This window comes from Heterodontus francisci, chromosome 19, assembly GCF_036365525.1.
Source record: "Heterodontus francisci isolate sHetFra1 chromosome 19, sHetFra1.hap1, whole genome shotgun sequence".
NCBI lineage: Eukaryota > Metazoa > Chordata > Chondrichthyes > Heterodontiformes > Heterodontidae > Heterodontus > Heterodontus francisci.
In genome coordinates, this window is record NC_090389.1 from 61836704 (window position 1) to 61859766 (window position 23063).

Genomic DNA, 23063 nt, shown 5'->3' on the forward strand with positions numbered 1-23063 from the left:
TTGCTTTTCATTGGGGTCCAGTATTCTTTAAACCTTGTTCACTGAAGGAGACTTTTCTCTCTTGGGGTTCATGTGTCTTCAGTGGGTTTTGGAGTTCTGTGAGAAAGAGATGGGAGCAGACAGAAGAGGCTGTGGTGAGCCAGCTAGGAGAGGTCTTTTCAATCCAGGAGCTTTCTGCTTTCTGCAGACTCAGTTCAAACTGTACAATTCAGAAACCCCCAGGTTGCCAAGCAGGTTAGTCATGTGACTGTCTGGTCTGACCACGTCTTGGCTCTGTGTATTGTATCATCTTAGCAGGGAATGGAATGCGCTTCCCTGCCTTCAATGTCTCTTAACATGTAATTGTTTTTTCTAGCCAAAGTCTGGCAGTCCTTGTAACAGGCCTTCTCTCTTTCCCAGCAACAATTTGAAATTTAATGTCCATGTAGAGGAATTAATATGCCTCATTCTTGGCAGGTGGGGGCCTGCATGACCATACGAACATATGCATTAGGAGCAGAAGTAGGCCATTCAGCCCCTCAAGCTTACTCCGCCATTCAATAAGATCATGGCTGATCTGTTTGTGTCGAATTGTGTTGTCTTGAATTCCTCACTTCTATCTACCCCCTGTCATGGTGTTTTTTTCTCTGTTTAAAAACTAAGTGGGGTCTGTGTGTCTTTAAGGCTGAGAAGTTTTTATTTTTTCTGGGAACAGTGTGTGCGAGCTGCAAGCCTGTTCCTAAGCAACAGCAAGAGAGATGAGGTCAGATGCCGTATTGTATCAGTTTGATTGTGTGTAAAGACTGGCTAGAACCGGTATGATCTGGCAGACCAGCGAAGCGTGCTCTCCTTGAAGGAAGGATTTGTGTCTCTCTCAGCAGAAAATCTACATTGGTCTACAGGCTGTGTATCGCCTAAAGAGGAAAAGACCCTTGGAAAGGAAACTTTGCATTGTTGGAGGTAGCGAATTGCTTTTTACTTCCAGTCTCTGAGAAGTCTCTGCCTCAGGAGTGACTTTCTGTTCTCTTTTGTGTTTTTGGGAGTTCTGGAAACTCAGTAAAGTTTCTACTGTTAGACTGCTAATTCAAAACCCAAATAGACCTATTGCTATTCTCCTTGTTGAAAGATCTGTGTGGTGCCTGCTGCAGCCGAAGTGCCTTGAACGTCTATCCATTAAAGACTCTGTTCATCAAACTTGCCTGGAGACTTTGAGTGGCATCTGACTATTCGATTTTGGGACACCTCACTGAACTGGGAAAGTAACACACCAAGACTTACAACCCAGTTTTTTTTTTAATTGCTAAGAAATAGCTTTAACTAAAACATCATTTTTAAAACCGGTTAACTGTTGGTTTTTGAGTGTGTGCGCGCGTGTGCATGAGGGGTAGGAGGAATAGGAAGTCTTTACAGACATAGATTAATCTCTATTGTTTAAGATTTAGTTTATTAATAGTTAATTTGTTGTTTAAAGATACCTGGTTTGGTGCGTTTTATTCTTGGGGTTAATAAACTGATTAATTTGGCTAATTTTCCGGTAGGTGGGAAACTTTAATAATATGCTGTGACCCGTGGAGCAGTAGGACTGAATTGACAGTGTATTACTCCCGCCTCGATCGTAACACCCCGATAACCTTAGATTCTTATTAGGCAAGGGAATTAATCTACCTCCGTCTTAAAAATATTCAATGAACCCGCCTCCTCCACCACCTGAGGCAGAGAGTTCCAAAGTCACACAACTCTGAGAAAAAAATTCTCATCTCAGTCCTAAAAGGGCGACCCTTAATTTTAAAACAGTGCCCCCTGGTTCTGGACTCACCCATAAGAGGAAACATCCTTTGCACATCCACCTTGTCAAGACCGTTCAGGATCTTATATACTTCAATCAAGTCTCCCCTCACTCTTCTAATCTCTAGTGAAAACAAGCCCAGTCTGTCCAATCTTTCCTCATAAAACAACCTGCTCAATCCAGGTATCGATCTAATAAACTTCCTCTGAACCGCCTCCAACACATTTACATCCTTCCTTAAATAAGTAGAGCAAAACTGCACACAATATTCCAGATGTGGTCTCACCAATGCCCTGTATAACTGAAGCATAACATCGTTACTTTTATTTTCAATTCCTCTTGTAATAAAGGATTGCATTCCATTAGTGGCCTTTATTACATGCTGTACCTACATACTAACCTTTTGTGACTCATGCACTAGAACACCTAGATCCCTCTGCACCCCAGAATTCTGCAGTCGTTCTCCATTTAAGTAATACTCTGCTTTTTTTATTTTTCCTGCCAAAGTGAACAACTTCACATTTTCCCACATTATACTCTGCCAGATTTTTTCCCAGTCACTCATCCTATCTATATTGGTCTGCAACTTTCTTCTGTCCTCTTCACAACATGCTTTCCTCCATGTGTTATCTGCAAATTTAGCTACCATGTCATCGCTCCCCTCATCTAAGTCATTGATATAAATTGTAAAAAGTTGAGGCCCCAGCACAGACTCCTGCGGGACTCCACTCGTCACATCCTGCCAATCAGAAAAGGACCCATTTATGCATACCCTCTGTTTTCTGCCAGCCAGCCAACCTTCTATCCATGCTAATATGTTACCCCCACACCATGAGCTCTGACATTGCGCAATAACCTTTTATATGGCACCTTGTCAAATGCCTTCTGGAAATCCAAGTATAGTACGTCAATGGGCTCTCCTTTATCCACAGTGCATGTTACTGCTTCAAAGAACTTTGGTTTCTGGTCTTCAGGCCTCTTTCGCTTTCTCTCGTCTTTTGGTCTCTGGTTGTTCTTTGCCATGTGGGCTTAATCGGGAGGTCTCTTTTATTCTGGCTCATGTTCAATTAACTCCTCCAGTGCCCAATCATGCTCATCCCTATGGTGATGCCCTGAGCATGCTTTTCTTGACCAATCATGTACATTCCACGTTAACTGGATTAGCCTGAACATGATCACACAAGGTTCTCCATGTTCATCGTTGTTCTACTTTCTCTTATTTTGAGGTGCTACATCCCATGGTCTCATATCTGAGAGTCTCCAGCATTCTGTTCTTTTAGCTTACACAATCAATTTGAAGTTTCTACAATGACTTAGCTTTTTAATGCTGCAAGTGTTTTAAAACCTGACATCATTTCTCATGATCCTTCTGCCTTGGCATCAATTTATATCGTGTCCTATTTTTACATTTTTCTACTTCACTATACTACAAAAGGAGTCTTAATAAAGATCAGTATTAATAATAATGGTTTCACACCAACTGCACGTTCAGGGTGTAGAACTGGTTGCGGTACATCTGCCCATTAATATGGAGCCTGCAGAGCCATGTGCATGCAGTCAATAGCTGCCTGCACCATTGGGAATCCCATTCCTCTTTCTTCTGTCTGGTAAAAGAGATGACTATGAAGTCCCCTCTGTTGGCATACAGGGCATCTGCCACCTCCCTGATAAAGCTATGCCTGAAGAACTGTGAAATCGCCCATGTGGAAGGATCCATTGGTGTAGTAATTGAGGGCCACTGTGATCTTCTTGATCAATGGCAGTGCCATCCGCACCCTGCTCTGTGTTTGTAGGTCCGGTTGTAGGCACAGTTCAGGGACCACCTCCTTTGTGAAATGTAGCTGCCTTAGACACTCTTGCTTGAAGTGGAGGTAGAAGTGCTCCCTGCAGACCCTTGGCAGGTAAGGCTTTATCTTGAGCCTTCCTCCTCCTCCCTCTAAGTGCAGCTTCCCCTCTCTGCTGCAGCCCAAGAGGGATTGCAGCTGGAGCTCTCATTCATGAAAGCAGGCTTTCTGCTGACGTTCCTCCAACCTCCTCTGATCTTGTCAAAGTCTAGCACCACTCCCTTCTGAATCCAAAGAATTTTTTTCTAAATTACTCCAACAACACTGAACACAGTACTTCCACTTACTCTGCAATAGCAAAACAAAGTTAAAAGCACCTTACCTCACACATGATCAGCTGGGAGTGTTTGAGAGGGCACCAACATGATCTCTGAGGTCCAAAATGGCAGATTGTGCACCAGATTAGTGTTATATAACATCACGATCTGCCCACTCTGCATGCTTCCAGATCACGAACAGCATGTCTGCACCAGCGCTCCTACAATCATGGCATGCTGGAAACAGTACGGCGACTATTTTACAAGCTCTGGGCTTCGTAGCACCAGCACAAGCACTGCTATGGAGCTGAATTTTGCAGCCAGATTCTGCAGGGGGATATAGATGGGTTAAATGAATGGGCAAGAAAGTGGCAGCTGGAGTTTAATGTGTGGAAATATGAGGCTGTTCACTTTGATATGAAGAATAGAGAAACAGAATATTTTTAAATGTGAGAATGTATTAAATGCTGGTGTTGAGGAATTTGTATTTCTTTGGAAAAGAAACGCAAAATTAACATGCAGGTATAGCAATTAGGAAGCCAAATGGTATTTTGGCCGTTATTGCAAGGGCGTTAGACTACAAAAGTAAGGAAGTCGCTGCAATTGTACAGGGCATTGATGAAACTACACCTGGAGTACTATGTACAGTTTTGGTCTCCATACCCAAGGAAGGATATAACTGTCTTAGGGGGAGTGCTATGAAGGTTCACTAGATTGATTTCTGGGATGGGTAGTTTGTTCTATGAGGAGAGATTGAGTAGAATAAGTCTATACTCTACAGTTTAGAAGAAAGGGAAGTGATTTCATTGAAAGATAGAATTCTTAGGGGCTTGATCGGGTAGATGCTAAAAGGCTGTTTCTCCTGGCTGGAGAGTCTAGAATTAGGGGGCATAGTCTTAGGATATGAGGTTGACCATTTAGGACTGAGTTGAGAAGTTTCTCCACTTAGAGGGTTGTGTATCTTAGGCATTCTCTACTCCAGAGGGCTGTAGATGCTGAGTCATTGAGTATATTCAAGGCTGAGTTTGATCAAATTTTGAACTCTAAGGGAATCAGAAATATGGGGATCAGATGGGATCTTTTATTGAATAGTGGAGCAGGCTCGAGGAGCAGTATGGTGTACTCCTGCTCCTATTAGGTTCTTAACTGTTGCCAGGACAGCAGGACCATGCCCTGCCTACTTTGAATAGTGTACCTAGGATCCATTCTGTCACTCTTAGTGGGTAAATAGGTCTTGGTTTAGCATTTTTGAGAAAGAAAGCACCTCCAATAATGTAGTACTCCTATACTACATCAACATATCAACCTTGAATTTGTATTCGAGTCCTAGAATGGAATTCAACCTTCTGATTCTACTGGAGCAATCCAAAAACAGTTTCTACAGGTCGCTAAAGGTACCCACCTCTATCTTTCCATCACCACTCTCGACCAACTATTTCCACCTCTGTAACATTGTCCGCCTCTACCCCACCTCAGTTCATCTGCTGCTGAAACCCTCATCCATGCCTTTGAGTTCTAGAATTGAATGTTTCCAATGCACTCCTGGCCAGCCACCTACATTCAACCCTTCGTAAACTTGAGATCATTTAAAACTCTGCTGCCCGTGTCCTAACTTCTACCAAGTTGATCCCAGTGAAGCAATGCCCCGAATTCAAAATCCTCATTCTTGTTTGCAAATCCATCCATGGCCTCACCCTTCCCTCTCAAATCTCTTCCAGCCACACAACCCTCAGAAATCTGCATTTCTCTAATTCTGGCCTCCTGAATATCCCTGAATTTTAGCATTCCACCATTGGTGGCTGTATTTTCAGCTGCCAAGGTGCTAAACTCAAATTCCTGCCCTAAACCCTCCGCTCTTTACCACTCTTAAGACACTTCTTAAAACCTACCTCTTTAACCAAGAGGTGGGCTCCAAGATCTCCTTATGTGGCTTGGTGTCGAATTTTGTTTTAGAATGTTCTTGTGAAACGCCTTGGGCCGCTTTATTACGTTAAAGACGCTATATAAATGAAATTGTTAAAGGTGCATTACAAATGCAAACTTAAGTAGCGTGGATGCTGAAAATCTGACGACGGGTCATCGATCTGAAATGTTAACTCTTTTTCTCTCCACAGATGCTGCAGAGTATTTCCAACATTTTCTGATTTATACAGAAGGCGATATTGACCTGCGAAGTAATTAAAATAAATTATACTAATTTAATAAATGTTGATATTTGCAATGGGTTCGTGTTTTTTTTGCTTAACTGTAAGTGTAAAGATCGCAGCCTTGCGCCTATTGCTGCAGTGTGTACTCAGTGCTCGCTGATTGACAGCCGCCCCTGAACGTGACCTCCGAGTGGGTGAGCGCTGACGTCAAGGCAGCGCGGGGAGTGCGCCTGCGCGGCGGCTCTGACAGACATGGCGCCGTAACAGCACATGGCGGCGATCGGTGTGGTCACTCTTACCGTCTGGCAAAGTGCAGTCAAATCCCATCGAAAGCCTCCCTGCACCACTCGGACCTCGGCCCAGGGGCCGCGCCGGTGATCCGTTTTCTTTTTTTTTTCCGGTTTCTGTTTTTGCGGCCCTCCCTCCTCCACCGGCGGGCTGCCTTTAGTTGGAGCGAGTGAAGGCCATGGGGGTGCAGGGATTTCAGGAGTACATCGAGAAGCACTGCGCCAGTGCCGTGGTGGCGGTGGAGCTGCAGAAGCTGGCCAGGGGGAGCTTGGTGGGTGGAGGCCGCAACCGGCCTCCGCAGACCCCGCTCCGCCTGCTGGTGGATGCCGAGAACTGCCTCCACCGCCTGTACGGTGGCTTCTACAATGACTGGGTGAGCGGCGGCCAGTGGAACCACATGCTGAGCTATCTGGCCTCGCTGTCCAAGGCCTGTTTCAGCGGCAACATCGAGCTGGTGGTGTTCTTCAACGGTGCGCTGGAGAAACCCCGCCTCCATGAGTGGGTGAAGAAGCAGATCAACGACAGGCAGACGGCCCAGCAGATCATGAGCCACGTCCAGAACAAAGGCACCCCACCGCCTAAAGTCTGGTTCCTGCCTCCCATCTGTATGAGCCACTGTATCCGCCTCGCTCTGCTCCGCTTCCGCGTGAAGGTAAATGCCTACCAACAGGAAAATTCCAGACATTGCCAAATATTTAATTGTATTAATTAGCCTGAAGGTTCAACCTAATTTGTTGGCGGAGATCCCCGCCCTCAGTTTACGTCTCTTTTGCCCTGATCGTCCTTTGGTGTTTGAGGTTACCGGTTAGAAGCCAAGATTGGATGCTCAACATGTCATTCATTTGGGGCGCTCACGGAACTTCCGCCGGCAGGGTTAGTTGGTTAAAATACTCGTGGAACGAACCGGTCCCGACACAGATTAGTATGTACAAAATCTTAGGGTCAGGCTGTTGGGACTGGTCAGTGGAAAAATGAATAATGAGAATTATTTCAAAGAAGGAATGGCATTTTTATAGCGCCTTTCACTCCAGCAGGACGATCCAGAGGGCTTCTAGCCAATGAAATACTTGAAATATAATCAGTGTTGTAGTGTAGTAAATGTGGAATTTTTTGTGCACTTGAGGGGCCGGACTGGACTTTGCTTTAATGTCTCATCTAAAAAACGTCAAACCTGACAATGCATTGAGGTGTCAGCCTAGATAATACACTAAAATCTCTGGAGTGGGGCTTGCATCTACTACATTCTGACTCGGGCAAGAGCACTACTAATGAACCACAGCTGACTTGCAGACTGAAGCTTGTTGTTTATGCTATTTATTAAGCCTGTTATATTTTAGGTTTGCAACTTAGTAAAGAAGTTATGTAGCTCCTAGAGTGTTGTAACTGGATTTTTACACATACAAAGCAGTACAAAGTGTACTTTTATGATATTGTTTATAAGGCATAATTGCTTGTGTAGCCATTCATTTTCAGACTATTTTTGGTGGTAAATGCAAGTGTCGGTATATGGGAATGGCTGTTGGCTGGCATCCTAATTGTTGAATAAAAATTTACTGAAGCAAGTCAAAAAATGGGGAGGGGGGTGTGGAATCAGAGTATTATAATTTTTTTAAACATTTGAAGGAATGCGTGGTACATTGTGTAAAAAAAAATTCGCAACCTCAAGATGTCCCAAAGCTCCCTAAGTCAATGCATTATTTTTGCTGTCACTTAGGATTCAAAAATGTGGCAGCTAATTTGTGTACAGCAGGGCCCCCAAACAGCAATATGTTGATGACCAGATAATTTTTTTTAAATGTTGGAGGCTGAGGGCTAAATATTGGCCAGTTCACTGGGGAGAACTCCCCTTTTCTACCAGTAGTCCAGTGTGATCTTTTACGTTCATCTGATGGCAGATGGACCTCAGTTTAACTTCTCTGCTAAAAGACTGCACCTCCAACGGTGTAGCACTGCCTGAGTACTGCACTGGAATGTTGGCCTAGATTTTGTATTTAGGACTCTGGAGTGGTACTTGAACTCAACCTTCAGACTCAGGAGAGGGTGTTACCAGAGGTTTTGTTTGCTATGCTGTAGGCAACTTGCTCCTTTTCAGAATCCTTAATGCACATTGCAGTAGACTCTTAAGTTTCTCCCTCTACAACATATTTCTTAATGACAACTTCCTTAAGAACATTCTTTTATAACTTGTTTTATATAGTTACTAAAAATAATCTTATTTAGGGACTGTTGTAGAATTTTTAATGGTTTGCTATATTTCCAGGAATTATACGCCAGTTAAGCTAACATCTGTTGTCAGGAAATTGCTTGTGTCTATAATTAAGGATGGGGTGACTGAATACCTTGAAAGTATTCAGCTGATCAGAGAGAGCGAGCAGGGATTTGGAAAGCTGCATCATTCCTCATGAACCTGATTGAATTTTTTGGAAAGGTGACTAAAGTAGTGTACAGGAGAATGCCTATGGATGTTATATGGATTTCTAGAAGGCATTAGATACAGTCCCTCATAAGAGACAATTAGGTAAAGTTGAGGCCCATGGAATTGAAGGCAAATTATTGACCTGAATAAGAAATTGGCTGAGTGGTAGAATACAGAGAGTAAGGATACTGGGCCGGTACTTTAATTAGCAGAATGTGACTAATAGTGTCCTGTAAGGCTCTGTGTTGGGGGTTCGGCTATTCACCATATTTATTAACTACTTAGTTGATGGGATAGAAAGGCACATATCAAATTTGCTGATGACACAAAGATAGGTTAAGGTCTAGATGGAAGAATAAAATTACAAAGAGATTACAAGGTCTGCAATGGTTCAAGAAGGCAGCTCACCACCACCTTCTCAAGGGCAGTTAGGGTTGGGCAATAAATGCTGGCCTAGCCAGCGATGCGCACATCCCATGAACGAATAAAAGAAAATTGGTAGATTAGGTGAATGGGCAAAACAGTGGCAAATGGATTTCAATGTAGACAAATGTGAGATCATCCAATTTGGACCTAAAATGGATAAAACAGGGTACTGTCTAAATGGTGAAACGTTAGAAACAGTGGAGGTCCAAAGAGACTTGAGGGTCCAAGTATATAGATTATTAAAATGGCATGAACAGGTATAGAACATAATCAAAGACTCATGGAATTTATATTGAGAGGACTGGAATGCAAGTGGGTAGAAGTCATGTTTCAGCTATACTTAGACTACACCTGGAGTACTATGAGCAGCTCTGGGCACCACATCATAGTAAGGATATACTGGCCTTGGAGGTAGTGCAGCATAGATTTACCAGAATGATATCTGTGCTCCAAGGGTTATGAGGACAAATTACATGCAGTAGGGTTGTATTCCCTGGAATTTAGAAGGTTAAGATTGATTTGATCGAAGTTTTCAAGATAGTAAGGGAAGAATTAGTGTAGATAGAGAGAAGCTATTTCTTTTGGTTGGAGATTCCAAGACTAAAAATTAGAGTTAGATCTTTCAGGAGTGAGATTATGAGACACTCTAGATACAAAGGGTGGAAGAATTTTGGAGCTCCCTTCCACAAACGGCAATTGATGCTAGATCATTTAAAAACTTTAAACCGGAGAAAGTGAGGAGGAGAGGTGTAAGGAGGGTATTCTAGAGCTTGGGGCAACTGAAGGCGCTGCCACCAATGGTGGAGTGATTAAAATTGGGAATGCTCAAGAAGCCAGAATTAGAGGAGCATAGATATCTCTGAGTGTTGTGGGGCTGGAGGAGATTAGAGATAGGGAGGGGGTGAGGCCATGGAGGGATTTGAAAACCAGGATGAGAATTTTAAAATCAAGACTTTGGTTGACCAAGAGCCAGTGTAAGTCAGCGTGTGCAGGGGCGATAGGTGAACAGGACTTTGTGCGAGTTAAGACACAGGCAGCAGAGTTTCAGATGACCTCAAGTTTACGGAGGGAAGAATGTGATAGACCAGACAGGAGTGCATTGGAATAGTCAAGTCCAGAAGTAACAACGGCATGAATGAAGGATGCAGCAGATGAGCTGAGACTGGCAAAGTCGGGTGATGTTACGGAGATGGAAATAGGCGATCTTAGTGATGGTATGAATACGAGGTCAGAAGCTCATCTCTGGATCAAATGCGATGCCAAGGTTGCAAACAGACGGTTTGATCTCAAGATTGAGAGGGATCGAGTTAGTAGCTAGGTAATGGAGTTTGGAGCGGGCACTCTAAACAATGGCTTCAGTCTTCGCAGTATTTAATTGGAGGAAATTTCTGCTCATCCAGTACTGGATGTCGGATGAGCAGTCTGATAATTTAGCGACAGTGGAGGAGTCAGTAGAGGTGGTGGTAAGGTAGAGCTGGGTGTTGTCAATGTACTTGTGAAAACTAACACTGTGCCTTTAGGCGTTGTCGACGAAGGGCAGCATGCAGATAAGAAATAGGAGGGAGCCAAGGATAGATGCTTGGGGGCCACCAGAGGTGCTGGTGTGGGAGCAAGAAGAGAAGACATTGCAAGAGATACTCTGGCTATGAATAGATAGTTAAGAATGGAACTAAGTGAGAGCAATCCCACCCAGCTGGACGACAGTGGGGAGGCATTGAGGAAGATGGTGTAGTCAACCGTGTCAAATGCTGTAGACAGTTCGAGAAGGACGAGGAGAGAAAGTTTACCATTGTCACAGTCACATAGAATGCCATAGGTGAAGGGAGATTTAGAAATCTAAATAGAAAATTCAAGGTAATAGAGCAGTGTAGTGATTTGGGGAAAGACTAGCAGAATGGGACAGAAAGTTTAATGGTAATAGTGTACCAGCAAATAAGGCCCATGCAAAGAATAGTGGCTAAAAAAATAAAATTGAAGGCTCTTTATCTGAATGCATGAAGCATTCGTAACAAGATACATGAACTAGTGGCACCAACAGTTATAAATGGGTTTGATGTAATAGCCATTACAGAGACTCTGACTCTCTGATATGGTTGCAAGGTGACCAATGTTGGGAAATAAATATTCCAGGGTACACAACATTTGGAAAAGGAGGAGGAGTAGCCATGATAATAAAGGATGACATAAGGACAGCAGTTACAAAGAATCTTGGATCAGCAGATCAGGAAGTAGAATCAGTATGGATGGAGATTAGAAATAACAAGGGCTAGAAAATGCTGCTGGGAGTAGTTTTATAGACCCCATTGGACAGAACAATAAGCAAAAATAAATTGGAGCTTGTAACAAAGATAATGTAATAATTATGGGGTACTTTAATCTTCATATAGACTGGACAAATCAATTTGGCAAAGATAGTCTGGAGGATGAGTTTGTAGCATGCTTTCCCGACAGCTTCCTAGAACAATGCATTGTGGAACTAACTAGGGACTAGAGGCCTGCTTTAGGTCGGGAAAAAGAACCCGACCGAACCCGGTCCAAGTCACTCCGATTTTGCCTCGAGCCCGACCCGAACCCGCCACTACTCAACCCGACCCGCGCCCAACCCAACCATCCCTTTACTTACTTTCCTGACACCGAACCTGCAAGAAGCTGCAGCGCATGCGCAATGATGTCATAGTGACGTTACTCACTCACTGCGCAGACGGTTTAGTTCCGGACTCCCAGCTCAGGTAAGTTTTTTATTTTTTAATACTTACCAGCAGAGCACTTACCGTGTGTGTCCGGCCCGACCCGACCTGAGCCCGAAAGCCTGCCACGGAAGATGGGCCCGACCCAACCCGAACCCAACACATGTCGGGTCCCGTTGGGTTCGGGTCGGGTAGCAGGCCTGTACTAGGGACACAGTTATTTTAGATCCAGTATTGTGTAATGAGGCAGGGTTAATTAGTAATCTCCTAGTAAAAGGTCCTCTGGGAAAAAGTGATCATAATACAATTGAATTCCATATTTGGTTTGAGAGTGACATCTTCGAGTCCAAAACAAGAATCTTAAACAAAGCCAATTACATAAGTATGAGGGGAGAGCTGGCTAAGGTTGATTGGGTAAATAGACTGAAAGTTATGCCGTTAAATTATCAGTGAGGGAACATTTAATGAAATGATTCAAAATGTTCGTCAAAAATATTTTTCACTAAAAAACAGAAACTCTGAGAAAGATCTACCTGTGGCTTACTAGTGAAGTCAAGGATGTTATTAGATTAAAAGAAAAGGCTTATAATGTTGCGAGAATAGTAGTAAGGCTGAAGATTGGGAGAGTTTTAGAAACCAGCAAAGGGTGATCAAAAAGTTGATAAAGGGAAAAAAATAGAATGAGAGTAACTAGCCAGGAATATAAAATGGTTTGTCAGAATGTTTACAAGTGTATAAAAAGGAGGACAGTAGCTAAAGTAAGCATTGGTCCCTTAGGGGCAGAGACAGGAATAATTATCTTGGGGAAGGAGGAAATGACAGACGTCAGTATTTACAGTAGAAGAACATATTACATACCAGAAATTGAGGGTAACCAAGGGGCTAATAAGAGTGAGGAACTTAAAATAATTATCAGCAGAGAAAATGTATTGGAGAACTTATTTTTTATTTTATTTATTTATTTAGAGATGGAGCACTTCGGCCCACCGAGTCTGTGCCGACCATCAACCACCCATTTATACTAATCCTACTACTGCTCATCCCATGTTCCTACCATATCCCCACCTGTCTCTATGTTCCCCTACCACCAACCTATACTAGGGGCAATTTATAATGGCCAATTTACCTATCAACCTGCAAGTCTTTGGTGGTGGGAGGAAACCGGAGCACCCGGCGAAAACCCACGCAGACACAGGGAGAACTTGCAAACTCTGCACAGGCAGTACCCAGAATTGAACCCGGGTCGCTGGAGCTGTGAGGCTGCGGTGCTAACCACTGCGCCACTGTGCCGCCCAAGGGACTAAAAGCTGGAAAATCCCCAGGACTGGATGACCTACATCCTAGGGTTCTAAAAGAGGTAGCTGCAGAGATAGTGGATGCACTGGTTATGATTTTCCAAAACTCCCTGGATTCTAGAACAGTCCCGAAAAATTGGAATGTTAGCAAATGTAACACCACTGTTCAACAAAGGAGGGAGAGAGAAAACAGAACCAAAGGTCAGTTATGCTGACATCAGTTATCAGGGAAGTGCTGGAATCTATTATTAAGGAAGTCTTAATGCACTTTGAAAATCATAGTATGATCAGACAGAGTCAACATGGTTTTACAAAAGGGAAATCATGTTTGACAAATTTTAGTTGTTTGATGATGCAGCTATCGGGTAGATAACAGGGAGCCAGAATATATAGTATACTTGATTGCCAAAAGGTACCACACGAAAGGTTAATACACAAGATAAGGTCTCTGTGGATTGGGGGTAAAGGGTGGAAGATTGGTTAACAGATAAGAAGCAGAGAGTAGGGATAAATGGGGCATTTTTAAGTTGGCAGGCTGTAACTAGTGGAGTGCTGCAAAGATAAGTGCTGGGGTCTCAGCTATTTACAATCTATATTAATAACTTGGAAGAGACAGAGAGTAATGTATTCACATTTGCTGACAATCCAAAGCTAAGTGGGAATGTAAGCTGTGAGGAGGACAGGGGCGGCAAATGGGGACGTGTGAGGTTATTCATTTTGCTAATGAGAATAGAAGAGCAGAATAATTTTTAAAAGATGCAAAATTTTTAAGTGTTGATGTTCAGAGGTACTTGGACATACTCATACAAGGAATACAAAAAGTTAGCATGCAGGTACAGCAAGCAATTGGGAAGGCAGATGGCATGTTGGCCTTTATTGCAAGGGGACTGGAGTACAAGAACAAGGGAGTCTTGCTAAATTGTACAGGGCTTTGGTGAGACCACACTTGAAGTACTGTGTGCAGTTTTAGTCGTCTTATCTAAGGAAGGATATACTTGCCATGGAAGCAATACAGCGAAGGTTCATGAGATTGGTTCCTGGACTTGGAGGGTTGTCCTGTGATGAGAGGCTGAGTAAATTACGTCTATACTGTCTGGAGTTTAGAAGAATGAGAGATGATCTCATTGAAACATATAAGATTCTGAGAGGTCTTGAAAGGGTAGACACTGAGAGGTTGTTTCTTCTGGCTGGCAAGTCTAGAACATGGGGGCATAGTCTCAGGATAAGGGGATATTCATTTCGGACTGAGATGAGAAATTTTTTTACACATAGGTTTGTGAATCTTTGGAGTTGTCTACTTCAGAGGCTTGTAGATGCTCCGTTGTCGAGCGTATTTAAGGCTGAGATAGACAGATTTTTGATCTCTCCGGAATTCGAGGGATATTGGGAGTAGGCGGGAACATGTAAACCATGATTGCATATTTAACTGCCAGGTCAGTGGTATTGCCATGTACCTGGGAGCAGGTTGTCTGCCTGTTCTCTTAGCTGAGGAATGATGACCAGAAGACCAAACAGACAAAAAGAAGTGAATGTTTTTAGCCCTAATCTAATTTCAATCCCTGATTCTAAGATTTTTAATATAGGATTTGGGAGCAAGGTGAAGCTGCTGAGTGTAGGAGATATTGATAAAGTCTGTGCTTGCAATTGATATGACAGTTCTAAATTTTATGTTTCAGTTGTGTTTATATTTAGTATTTAGAAGTTGATTATATCTTGTCCAATACATGGAGGTTAGTTTTACAATTTGTTCATGGCACCATCATCGGTGCTAGTTTATCCTTATTGGGCTCAATTATATATGCAGTTTGTCTGGAGGAGGTATATCTATATAAATTAGATAGCAACTGTACTACATCCTGGCTTTCAACCAGGAATTGTTGCAGCTGTATCTTGTGAAGGATTTGATCAAATTCGTGGGGAAACAAGAAAAAAAAAGTACTTTTCATTAGTGGTGCTGATAAAATCTTTTTTATAAAAGCATGTTGCACCTTTTTGAAGAGTATGCACAGACTGTAAGATGTTTCTAAAGATCATTGACAAGACATTAAAATTATAGTTATTATGAATTTTATCAAAAAATGTGAAAAATTAAGTCCAGAATTTAAGTTAATAGATATAGTCGACATTTGTTTTCCAAATTTTTAATGGTGTGTTTGATCGTGCTAATCCTGTTAATTGTTTGTGGAGTCATATGACTAGGAGAAGGCCATTTCACCTCTTGAGGCTGTTCCACCATTCAATGAGGTCATGGCTGATCTGCAACCTAACTCCATTTACCTGCCTTTGCCCCATATAATTTAATTACCTTTGGCTAACAAAAATTTCAATTGTCATTTGCGGAAGAGAGTTCCAAACTTCTACCAAAATTTGCATGAATAAGTTTTTTTTCTAATTTCACTCCTGACCTAGGCTTACCAACCAGTGGGAATAATTTCTGTCTGTTTTCTCTGTTCCTGTTAATATCTTGACAGCTTCGATCAAATCACCACTTAACCTTCTAAATTCCAAGAAATACGACCTAGGTTTGTGTAACTCGTTCTTGTAATTTAACCCTTGGAGTCCAGGTATCATTCTGGTAGTTCTATGCTGCACTCCCTCCAAGGCCAGTTATGTTTATTTTTTTAAATTTGTTTTTAATGGGATGTGGGCAAGGACAGCATTTATTGCCCATCTCTTATTGCGCTTTGACCTGAGTGGCTTGCTAGGCCATTTCAGAGGGCATTTTAAGAGTCAACCACATTGTTGTGGGTCTGGAATCACATGTAGACCAGACCAGGTACGGACAGCAGATTTCCTTCCCTAAAGGACATTAGTGAACCAGGTGGGTTTTTACAACAGTCGACAATGTGTTTTCGCCCCTAGCTTTTTCATTCCAGATTTATTAATTGAATTCAAATATTACCATCTGCCCTGGTGGGATTGAAACCTGTGTCCCCAGAACACTAGCCTGGGCTCTGGATTACTAGTCCAGTGACAATACCACTACACCACTACCTCCTCACAGTCTGTCCTACGATATGGTGCCCCTGAATTGCTCTTAATACTCCAGGTGTGGTTTAACCAAGGCTTTGTATACTGTTACGGTCAGGCAGGAGACAGGGATGGTTGCCCCTTTTGTCACCTCAGCTGGCGAAAACAGCATTTTGTTTAAAGAAAGTTTTATTCCCTGAGCGTTTTAATAGTCAACAAACAGATAAATGACAGGTTTTCTTGTAAGTTTAAAAGAAAGATAGATGTTTATTATACAATCCCTGAAAATGTACGCAACTTTACCCACTGTCACATACATACAGATACATGCGCGCACCCACAAGAAAAGATAGAGATTAAAAGATAACATGCATTTAGGTTTGATGGTTTAAAAGTGTCCTCTGTTTAACTTGTGTTTCCGTGGGGTAAAGACTGAAATGGTGCAGGCATGTATTCTTTTCCCTTGTTCACCAAAGAAAGACTTGGGAGATTTAGAGAGATGGATGTGCTGCTGTAGACTGCTTTTGTTATAATCCAGCCAAAGGTTATTGGCGAGGTCCTGGTATGATTTCTCAGGTAGGGAGTTCAAGGCCAAACTCCATTCGCTGCTTATACGTAGTTCAAAGCTGATATTCATAGGCATAGATGGATATCTCTTTTCTTAGCATATATCTTTATTAAGCTCCTTATCAGAACCTGGTTTCTGTCATGTGACCAGAGTTTCTCTCTCATCATTCTGATAAATGGTGTCTGATGGTGAAGCCGTTGTTAGACAGTGGGGTCTGGGTGTCACTCATCTTCATTCTATCTTGATAAAGTAGAGTTTTTTTGCACCCATTCTCTTGAGTTTGAATTTGGAGTCACCAAGTCTGCAATGCAATTGTTAACCCAATTTGTTGGAGATAAGTAGCCATTAACACAGAACGGGCAGTTTACATTTTAATGCCTTCTCCCAGGCTTGTCCAGACATGAAGATTGGCTCAGGGTTCTTGCAGTTTCCATGTGTATTTGCAGTACAGGATTAGGTCACCTGACCTCTCAACTCTATTTTGTAGGAAAAGTGTTTTGGGGTTTGTTTCATAAGCTCATTATATAGTTCATAAATGCCAGCTTTCCATTAGCTTTTTTGATTATTTTCTGTACCTGTTCATGGTATTTTAATCTATGTGTTAATATTAATTAATAGTATTAGTATAGAAGTAGTACTCAAAATTGAATGAAGGTTAATAAATCGCCTGGACCAGATGAGCTACATCCCAGAGTTTTGAAGGAAGTAGCTATAGAGATAGTGGATGCAATTGGTGGTTATCTTCCAAAATTCTGTAGAATCTGGAAAGGTTCCTGCAGACCAGAAAGACGCAAATGTAACCCCGCTATTTAAGAAAGGAGGGAGAGTGAAAACAGGAAACTACAGACCTGTTGGTTTGATGTCAGTAGTAGGGAAAATATTGGAATCTATTATAAAGGATGTGATAACTAGACACTTAGAAAATAATGATATGATTGGGCAGAGTCAACATGGAGTTATGAAAGGGAAATCATGTTTAACAAACCTGTTGAAGTTTTTTTGAGGATGTTACGTGTAGCATAGATAAAGGAGAACCAGTGCATGTGGCGTATTTGGATTTTCAGAAGGCTTTTGATAAGGTCCCACACAGGAGGTTAGGAAACAAAATTAGAGCACATGGGATTTGGGGTAATATACAGTTATGGATTGAAAATTGGTTAACAGACAGAAAACAGAGAATAGGAATAAATGGGCCATTCTCAGGATGGCAGGCTGTTACTAGTGCAAGGCTCAGTGCTGGGGCCACAGCTGTTCACAATCTATATAAATGATTTGGATGTGGGGACCAAATATAATGTTTCCAATTTTCTGATGAGACAAAACTAGGTGGGAATGTAAGTTGTGAGGAGAATGCAAGGAGGCTTCAAGAGGATTTGGACAGGCTAAGTGACTGGACGAGAACATGGCTGATGGAATATGTGAACAAGTGTGAGGTTATCCACTTTGGTAGAAAAAAACCCAAAGTATTTCTTAAATGGTGAGAGGTTGGGAAGCGTTGATGTCGAATGGTACCTGGGTGTCCTGGTTCAACAAAGAACAGTACAGCACAGGAACAGGCCATTCTGCCCTCCAAGCCTGCGTCGATCATGATGCCTGTCTAAACTAAAACATTCTGCACTTCCGGGGTCCATATCCCTCTATTCCCATCCTATTCATGTATTTGTCAAGATGCCTCTTAAACGCCGCTATCATACCTGCTTCCACCACCTCCCCCGGCAGCAGGTTTCAGGTACTCACCACCCTCTGTGTAAAAAAACTTGCCTCGCACATCCCCTCTAAACTTTGCCCCTCGCACCTTAAACCTATGTCCCCTAGTAACTGACTCTTCCACCCTGGGAAAAAGCTTCTGACTATTCACTCTGTCCATGCCGCTCATAACTTTATAAACCTCTATCATGTCATCCCTCCACCTCTGTCGTTCCAGTGAAAACAATCCGAGTTTATCCAACCTCTCCTCATATCTAATACCCTCCAGACCAGGCAACATCTTGGTAAACCTCTTCTGTACCCTCTCCAAAGCCTCCACATCCTTCTGGTAGAGTGGCGACCAGAATTGTACACAATATTCTAAGTGTGGCCTAACTAAGGTTCTGTACAGCTGCAGCATGACTTGCCAATTTTTATACTCAATGCCCCGACCGATGAAGGCAAGCATGCCATATGCCTTCTTGACTACCTTATCCACCTGCGTTGCCACTTTCAGTGACCTGTGGACCTGTACGCCCAGATCTCTCTGCCTGTCAATATTCCTAAAGGTTCTGCCATTTACTGTATACTTCCCACCTGTATTAGATCTGTATTATATCCGCAACTCCACCAACCTTTGTGTCGTCCGCAAGCTTACTAATCAGACCAGCTACATTTTCCTCCAAATCATTTATATATACTACAAACAACAAAGGTCCCAGCACTGATCCCTGCGGAACACCACTAGTCACAGCCCTCAATTCAGAAAAGCACCCTTCCACTGCTACCCTCTGTCTTCTATGATTGAGCCAGTTCTGTATCCATCTTGCCAGCTCACTTCTGATCCCGTGTGACTTCACCTTTTGTACCAGTCTGCCATGAGGGACCTTGTCAAAGGCTTTACTGAAGTCCATGTCGACACCATCCACTGCCCTTCCTGCATCAATCATCTTCATGAGTCACTAAAAGCAAGTATGCAGGTGCAGCAAGCAATTAGGAAGGCAGATGGTATATTGGACTTCATCGAAAGGGGTTTTGAGTACAGGAGTAAAGAAGTCTTGCTGCAATTGTATAGTGCCTTGGTGAGACCATAGCTGGAGTATTGTGTACAGCTTTGATCTCCTCATCTAAGGAAGGATGTACTTGCCATAGAGGGAGTGCAACGGAGGTTCACCAGACTGATCCCTGGGATAGAGGAATGGCCCCTGAGGAGAGATTGAGGAAACTGGGCCTGTATTCTCTCGAGTTTCAAAGAATGATACGCAATCTCGTTGAAACTTACAACATTCTTACAAGGCATGACAGGGTGGAATTAGATAGGATATTTCCCCTGGCACATGAATCTAGAACCAGAGGACATAGTCTCAGAATACAAGGTAGGCCATTTAAGACTGAGATGAAGAGGAATTTCTTTACTCAGAGGGTAGTGAATCTTTGGAATTCTCTACCCCAGAGGGATGGAAACCATTTGGTCCTGGGGATTTGTCACTCTTTAGTGCCATTATTTGTTACCGTTATTTCGCTTGTTAATTTGCCTGTCCCTGATTCAGTATTTCCTTGGGAATGTCCAGTATGCTAACCTCTTCTACTGTTAATACTGGCGCAGAGTAATTATTCAGCATGTCCTCGATTCCCTTATTTTCATTGACGTTTATCACTGTTGGCAGTTTTGAAGGGGTCCACGTTGCTCCTGACCACCCCCTTTTTCCTAACATAATTGTAAAAAGTTTTTGTGTTCATTTTGATATCTCTTGCAAGTGTCTTTTCATACTCCCTATTTGTATGCTTTTTCTTTTAGTTTTATGTTGCCTCTTACCTCTTTAGTCGTCATTGCTGTCTATTTTTGCAAGTAAAGCTCTTGCCTCTTAGGGAGTATAAACGTGTTCTGTATCACGTTAAATTCTTTTTTGAAACACCTCCATCTTTTGTGTTTTACCCATTAACAGGTTTGTCCAGTTTACGATGGACAGTCTCTCTCTCATCGCATTGAAGTCATCTTTACATAAATCTTGACTCCTGGTAGCTGTTTTGCATTGCTTTCTTTCAACCACTACATTGAATGTGATCATATTATAACTGCTGTTGGATAAATGTTCACACAATGTTAGACTATTAACTAAATCTGGCACATTTCTCATTACTAAATCTAATATGGCTTGCCCCCTTGTTGGCTCTACAACATATTGTTGCAGGAAACTATCCTGAACACACAAGAAATTCACTGCCTTTCTGACCCATTGCAACTGAGAACGTTTGGAACTTTTAACCACAAAGATTTTGTCACCAAGGAGGACTGTGTAACGTATAAGTGTGGTGTGAGGTTTTCAAGTATTTTAATAAGTAAAGAAATACCTTTCTTTGTAATTTGGGGTATCAGCTACTTACAAAATACTATTTAGTTAATGGGGGTTTCTTTTAGTTTAGTTATAATCTTATAATAGTCTTAAAACATGAAATCTTGTTGTGTAATTCTTTAAATTGGTCTGGCGGATCATATCTCGTATCTTAACGTTAACGGTCTCACTGAGGTCGCGACAGCAGGAAATAGATAAACCAGGCCCAGACCCAAATTGGGCAATTTGACTGACTTAAAGGGACAAACTCTCTACTTGCCACTTGGAAGAACAGTAATATCATTGGGTGCAGAGCCAGACACCTTCCATGTTGGGAATTACTAATCATTGGCCCAAAACAGACCCAACATGTTCGATGTGGTGCGTCACTCTCCAGAATAGGAAGTGTGAGCTCTACCAGGTTAGGAACAGAGTTGGAGTCCTGAAGATGAGGATTGTTTTTTTTTCTTTAGGATCATTCCCTTTCACAAAGGGCCAAATGGATAACTAAATGTGGTCTCACGGTGAGGACCTGGGCACTCCAACATAGCCAGTCTCCTGTAAATAGGTATCCTCCAACAGACCCCAAGAGTGGTCTCATGGTGTGTCGTAAACTAAGTGTAAAAGTTGGAATTTGGTGCAGGGGGGAAGGAGGTGTGCTTTTTTTCCTCCAATACTTGTAGTGGTTCATGTGAGCTTGTGGCAGTAAGTATTTAAAATTTTGTCCGGTGTTTCAGAGGTTACCTGACTTAAAAAATTCTTTCATGGGATGTGGGCGTTGCTGGCAAGGCCAGCATTTGGTGCCTATCCCTAATAACCCTTGACAACTGAGTGACTTTCTAGACCATTTCAGAGGGCAGTTGAGAGTCAACCACATTGCTGTGGAGTCACCCGTAGGCCAGACCAGATTAGGACGGCTGATTTCCTTCCCTAAAGCACATTAGTGAACCAGATGGGTTTTTATAACAATTGATGATGGTTTCATGGCACCATTACTGAAACTAGCTTTCAATTCCAGGTTTTTATATATTAATTGAGTTTAAAGTGCACCAGCTGCCGTGGTGAGATTTGAATCTGTGGCTGGAATTTTACTCTTGCCGGACGGGAGCCGTCCACCAACTGAAAAGTCGGTGGCGATTCGCCTCCGCCTGGCCTGGGGATCCAGACCGCATTTTACTGTCCCCAGGCCCTTAATTGGTCTGAGACGAGACTTCCACCTCATTGAGGCAGGAATTCCTACCTAATGGAGCTGCTGGCCAATCAGTGGGTGGGCAGCTCTTAGACCCAGCAGCGCCACCAGGAGCGGTGGCCACTACTGGGACTGCAACCCAGCTTCAAGAAGAGGCGGAAGGATGGTCCCTAGAAAATTATGTTTTTTGGGTCTTCGTCGGGGGTGATTGGTTGGGCCCCGGTGAGGCGAGAGTGGTCGATTGGGGGGATGGGGGGGGCATCAGGGAACTCCTCCCCCCCCCCCAAAGCTGTCAGAAAGCGGCTGTTATTGGGCCTGTGCCGCCCACTTGCCAACAGTAAAATCCCCGTGGTGCTGGGCGGAGACCCTTAACTGGCCACTTAAGGACCTTGATCGGTCTGGGGCGGATGGGCCGTTTTTTGCTGCCGCCCCGTGTAAAATGGCGGCGGAGGCGGGAGCAGGTTGGGAAGGGCCCCCTGAGCCTCCCACTCCATTTTATACCCCCACCCCCAAACCTGGCCACCATCCTGCTCTTTTGGGGATGGGGGAGAGGCAGGTAAACTTCCAGCCTGTGTCTCAGGGCATTAGTCTGGGCCTGTAGTTTACTAATTCAGTGACAATACCACTACGCTTCCTGACTCTATCTTCAACTTTTAGAGATCACAGCTTTTAAAACATAAATATGTCACAAAGTCCAGCGTTCATAACACCTGGCCATTTTCAGAGCTGTTCTTTTGGACTCTGTAGTAATGACAGAAATGCATTCTTCTCTAGGGAACAGTAACTCGTGTATTTATATATATCCTGAATTGGCATGCTGAAGTTTCACAGTTGCAACCCTAGATAATGAATTTTTTTTAAGGTAGCAATGTTAAGATGTTGTTCTGTATTGTGGACATAACAAAGCTGGAGTCTGAAGTTCTGTTAATGTAGTAGAACTCCAGCTGTTTCTGTTGATATGTTGTCTTAACCTCAATTTTGTTTACCAACCCATTTTTGGAATCTTTGAATATGATTCTAACTTATCTAATGGATACTATTGTACATTCAGCTTGAATGCTGTGTCCAGGTCAGCAAGGTGTAAAATTATCTGAAAATACTGCTGTGTCATCGTCGTCATCGTATTGGAAACATCCCATTTCAGTAGCTGTCGTGTGTAAATAGAGCTGTATCTTACTGGTTGCTTCCTTTT

The 23063-nt window shown here is 42.8% G+C and overlaps 1 protein-coding gene across 4 annotated transcripts in view; it reads left to right on the forward strand.

Annotated features, from left to right (window-relative positions):
- Positions 1 to 6237: 6237 nt before the first annotated feature.
- fam120c (family with sequence similarity 120 member C) overlaps positions 6238 to 23063 on the forward strand; it is a 167466-nt gene continuing 150640 nt past the window's right edge. For all 4 annotated transcript variants that reach the window (XM_068051762.1, XM_068051763.1, XM_068051764.1 and 1 more), the window contains exon 1: positions 6238 to 6953. In XM_068051762.1, the coding sequence (XP_067907863.1) occupies positions 6480 to 6953 (474 nt within the window). In that variant the 5' untranslated portion in view covers positions 6238 to 6479. The remainder of the gene's footprint in view (positions 6954 to 23063) is intronic.